This window comes from Cucumis melo, chromosome 6, assembly GCF_025177605.1.
Source record: "Cucumis melo cultivar AY chromosome 6, USDA_Cmelo_AY_1.0, whole genome shotgun sequence".
NCBI classification, from domain to species: domain Eukaryota; kingdom Viridiplantae; phylum Streptophyta; class Magnoliopsida; order Cucurbitales; family Cucurbitaceae; genus Cucumis; species Cucumis melo.
In genome coordinates, this window is record NC_066862.1 from 17,950,878 (window position 1) to 17,956,357 (window position 5,480).

Consider the following 5,480-nt stretch of genomic DNA (forward strand, 5'->3'; position numbering starts at 1 on the left):
GCGGTGGACGAAGGGATTTATAGAGGCGATCGACAATGGGTCTTGAGCGGCTAGGGTTTTGTGTGAGGAAAAAGATGGTAAATGTTTAGGCACATCTCTCGAGGGTGTATTTAAATAAAAATAAATAATAATAATATTATTATTTTTTTCCTTTTTCCTTTTTCCATAATATTTCCAAAATAATCTAACCACACTCTCTCTCTTCATTTTATACCCAATCACAACATTCCTTTCTTTCTTTTATTTTTTCTAAAATAAAAATGAAATATTCTCTCCTCAATCACTTCATTACTTTTATCTTCCCAAATTCCATAATATGCTCATCTTTAATAATTATATTATACTTAATATAATTATTTCACCATTCCTTTAAGTTTAATTATATATATATATATATATATATATATATATATATATATATTATAAAATTAATCCAATTCCTTAAATCTCACCAATTAACAAATCACAATCTTTAAATTAAATCTTTCCTAACACCAAAAATTCCAAATCTACAAACTAATTAAATATTCTCTAAAAATATTTTATTAATTCTAATTCCACAAAATCAAACAAATTTTCAAATTACTTCAAATTAACACCAAAACAAGTCTAACATCACTAAAATTAAACCAAGATAATTAAATTAAACTTACCTTGCTTTGGGGTGTTACAATCTTCCCTCCTTTGAGAAACTTTTGTTCTCGAAAGTTCTAATCCTTGAACAGCTCGGGATATTGGACTCTCATGTCATCCTCTCTTTTCCATGTGACCTCTTGAATCTTATGGTTTCGCCAAAGAACTTTAACCAGTGCAATTCCTCTATTACGGAGTAACTTGACCTCTCTTGCCAAAATCTCTACGGGTTGCTCCTCATAACTCAAGTTTTCATTAATTTGCAATGGCTCAAAGTTAACTATATTCGTCAGGTCTACTACACACTTCCTCAACATAGAGACATGAAATACATCATAAACTGCAGAAAACGATGGAAACAACGCTAAACGATAATCTACGAGACCAATTAGTTCAAGTATCTCAAATGGCCCTATAAAACGTGGGCTTAGCTTTCCCTTCTTCTCAAATTTCAAAACACTCTTCATAGGTGCTACCTTCAGGAACACTATGTCTCCTACATCAAACTAGAGATCCTTATGCCGTTCATCAGCATAACTTTTCTGTCTGCTCTGCGCTGTCAACATACAAGCTCTAATCTTCTGTATGGCTACATTGATTGTTTGAACTAGCTCAGGGCCTAACATCCTCTGCTCACCAACGTCACCCCAACACACAGGAGATCTACAACACTTACCATATAGAGCTTCAAATGGTGCCATGTCAATGGTAGCCTGATAACTGTTATTATAAGCGAACTCCATTAGATGCAAATAAAAGTCCCAACTCCCTGAAACTCCAACACACAAGCTCACAACATATCCTCCAAGATCTGATTCAAACGCTCTGTTTGACCATCAGTCTGAGGATGAAATGTTGTGTTAAAATCTAATCTCGTGCCTAAGGCAATCTGAAGTCCTTTCCAGAACTTTGAAATGAAACAAGCATTTCTGTCAGAAACAATCAATATAGGCATTCCATGCAGTCTCACTATCTCATTCATATATAACTGTCCCCACTTACTGGCAGTATAAGTAGATTTCTCTAGAATGAAATGGGCTGACTTCGAAAGTCTGTCAACAAAAACCCAAATCACTGTATAACCCTTCAGGGTCCTAGGCGGTCCTATGATGAAGTCCATAGAACATTCTCCTACTTCCACTCTAGCACACTCTAGGGTTGTAACAAACTTGCTAGCTTCTGTCTTGGTGCCTTCACCTACTGGTACACCAAACATCTATTAACAAAGTCAGCCACTTCTCTCTTCATATTTCACCACCAGTAAACTCGCTTCAAGTCCTGGTACATTTTTGTACTGCCATAATGCATAAAAAATAGGGAACTATAAGCCTTAGTTAAAAGCTCGATCTTAACTACATTATCTGCTGACATGCATAAACGTCTCTCAAACATAAATCCATCATCAGAGGATATAGAGAACTCCTCGACTTGTCCTACTTCTACGAGACGATGCTTCTCAACCAAATATAGATAATTAAGCTGAGCGACAATAATCCTTTGTCTAAAAGTTGATTGCATTGACAACTGAGCCAATTGTGAAGTGACTTCTCCTATTGAAACTGCAATCTCAGTTCTCTCAAAGTCTCTATGCAAAAAGACCTGCTCAGTAATAAGTGTTGGTGAATGCGATACCTTCTTACTAAGAGCATCGGCTACCACATTCGCCTTATCTAGATGGTACAAAATCTCACAATCAAAGTCCTTTACTAACTTAAGCCATTTTCTCTGTCTCATGTTTAACTCCTTTTGAGTGAAGACATATTTCAGGCTCTTATAATCAGTAAAGATTTGTATCTTCTTGCCATACATATAGTGCCTCCATATCTTTAGTGCAAAAACCACTACTGCTAACCCTAAATCATAGGTAGGGTAATTCTGCTCATGACTCTTCAACTGACGAGAGGCATAAGCAACCACCTTACCTTGTTGCATCAAAACACAACCCAGTCCTTTCTTAGAGGCGTCACTGTAGACCACAAAGCTTTTAGATCCATCTGGCACTATAAGGACTGGTGTAGTAATAAGTTTCTGCTTAAGATCTTAGAAACTACTCTTGCATGCTGGGCTCTAAACAAAAGGAGTTCATTTCCTGGTCAAATGAGTCAAAGGACTGGCTATACGAGAGAAATCTTCCACGAACCTTTTATAATAACCTTTTATGAATCTCACTAACTATAAAAGGTCGAGGTCAGTTGGAAACAGCTTCAATCTTTGCTAGGTCTACAGAAACCCCCTCATTAGAAACTACATGGCCAAGAAAAGACACATTCTTCAACCAGAATTCACACTTAGAATATTTAGCATATTACTTATTGACTCGAAGAGAATCTAAAACCTGATGAAAATGCTTCATATACTCAGCCTCTATCTTGTAGTAAACCAAGATATCATCAATAAAAAGTATCACAAAAGTGTCTAAGGAATCCTTAAACACCTTGTTCATCAGATCCATAAATACATCAGGAGCATTTGTCAATCCAAAAGACATTACAATGAACTCATAATGCTCATATCTGAAACGAAAAGAAATCTTAGGAACATCACTGTCTTTAATTCTGAACTTGTGATAGCTTAAACATAAGTCAATCTTAGAGAATACAGTGGCTCCTTGTAACTGATCAAATAAATCATCAATCCTGGGTAACAGATATCTGTTCTTAACCATCACCTTATTAAGCTCTTTATAATCAATGCAAAAGCACATCGACCAATCTTTCTTCTTCACAAACAGTACTAGTGCTCCCTAAGATGACACGCTAGGTTGAATGAAACCCTTGTTCAGTAATTCCTACAACTGAACCTTCAACTCTTTTAGCTCACCTGGGCCATTCTATAAGGAGCTCTCGATATGGGAAAGGTGCCTGACTTTAACTCAATAGCAAAATTGATCTCTCTGTGAGACGAAAGTCCTAGAAGCTCATAAGGAAAAATGTTGAGGTATTCCCTTACCACAGGTTCAAATGACAAGGAAACTTTAGGCTCTCTGGTGTCTACTACGCTAGCCAAGATACTCAAAGTACCCTGGTTCAGTATAATTTACTGGCTTTCATGGCTGAGATAACTTTGGGTAGGACCATAGTCCTTGCCCTCTTATACTTGAAACTAGCCGCTGAAGGAGGGTTAAAAACTACCTCCTTGCGAGAACAGTCTATACTTGCATGGTTAGCAGATAGTCAATCCATGCCTAGAATTACATCAAAGTCTCGCATGTCTAAATTTCATTATAAAACCTAAGCATGAAATTTCTGCTTGTAACCATTCATAGAAATCATGCATCATTCATAAAATCATATTCAAACATAGAAAATATTTAATAATAAATAATAGTTTAGAATCACTTTCAAAATTTGTTTTGTCATTAACAACCTTAGGCTAGTTCCGTGATAGGTAGACTTGGCCTATTTCTTCTTGGGCTGTTAAACAAACCAAAACCGAGCATCGATAGTCAAAATTTAAGTCTTCTGCTAACCTCTGATTTGCTCATGCAATTAAACCTATATCCAGTCATTGTTGGCTCGCAATTTCTTCATCCAAGTTGTAGGAAATTTAATAAGCTTTCTAACCATACTAAATAGAGCTTCTAAATTAATCTAAAAAGTCCAAACTACTCTAAAAACCAAAGACTTCATGAATTTGCACATAAATCTGTGACCTAATTTTCTCTTTGTAAATCATTAATTTAATATCATAATTTGCATAAGCTTCCTACACAAAATATTTTATAAATTGAATAAAAGTTCAAGCAAAACAAACCCCACTTTTTAATTCCTTCTGAGTAGTTTAAACCGACTCAAAAACCAGAGATTGTCTGTGAACACCAAACATTTACCTTGACTGTCTCTTCCTTCAAGTTTTTCTTCTCCTCCTTTACATCAAGTGAGAGTTCTTTCCCTTTTTCTTCTCCCTAAGGTTCTACCTTAGCTTCATCTAAAATTTTGGTGAAAATAGATATAGAAATGGCTTGAAGATACCAAGTTGACGATGGAGAACTTTACAAGGAAGAAGTCCACAAGATTTCCTTCTCTCTCCTCTTTCTTAATTCTCTTAAAAAAAAACAAAAATATAAAAGTAATATACAATAATTATTTTCACTTTACTTTTCCTTTCTTTTGTTTCTCTTATTTTTTCTTTAAAACAAATTCCAAAATTAATAAAACAACTTCAACCTAATGCTTTATCATTTTTTTAACTTCTCACAATATATGACAACAACAAATAGTGCAAGGAAACTCTCGGGTTTAGAATTAGGCAAAAAGAAGTAGAGCTTGGCAATAGAAAGCTAGGTGAGAAGGCATGTCCAACCAACGCAATGACGATAATAACAAGCTAGGCGGTCTGATACACTAGCATACAACTTTGGTAGGTGCGAATATCAGAAGAAGTGAAAAAGGGCGTCTATGCGGTGTTGATACAACTTTTCAGAAGCATTAATGAGGCATGGAATGTCCTATCAACATCACTGCCTACTTATAAATTGAAGATTCTACTTTTGAAAAAGTGTGCAAGAATTTGGATTAGAGAGAAAGCTCACTATCTTCCACTATTTCTTGAGTTTTAGGTGAGAGTTTAGAACGAATAGAGAGTTCTTCTCTTAGCATTTTTTCCTCAACAAACAGGCCAAAATTAGAGTCAAGGAGTATGAAAAATCATACTCTGAGGCTTGATCTGTATCTCTATATACCATTTTATAGTTTTGATGTATTAATTTGTAAAATGTACTTCATTGCCGAAAGACCTAAAGTTATATTTATGATATTAATGCATTTCTTCTACCATTATCCCATTTTTCTTCTGATATCCATTCTCAATTCATTTAATTAGTTTATGAGCAATGCAATGTGTTATTA

At 35.1% G+C, this 5,480-nt stretch overlaps 2 protein-coding genes across 2 annotated transcripts; both read right to left on the reverse strand.

Annotated features, from left to right (window-relative positions):
* Positions 1 to 710: 710 nt before the first annotated feature.
* LOC107991842 (uncharacterized) lies at positions 711 to 1,100 on the reverse strand. The gene has a single exon (XM_017047228.2). The coding sequence runs from the start codon at positions 1,098 to 1,100 to the stop codon at positions 711 to 713; it is 390 nt and encodes a 129-aa protein (XP_016902717.2).
* Positions 1,101 to 1,884: 784 nt separating this feature from the next.
* Positions 1,885 to 2,442, reverse strand: LOC103500166 (uncharacterized). The gene has a single exon (XM_008463381.1). It carries the CDS (start codon positions 2,440 to 2,442, stop codon positions 1,885 to 1,887), a length of 558 nt encoding a protein of 185 aa, XP_008461603.1.
* Positions 2,443 to 5,480: the final 3,038 nt, after the last annotated feature.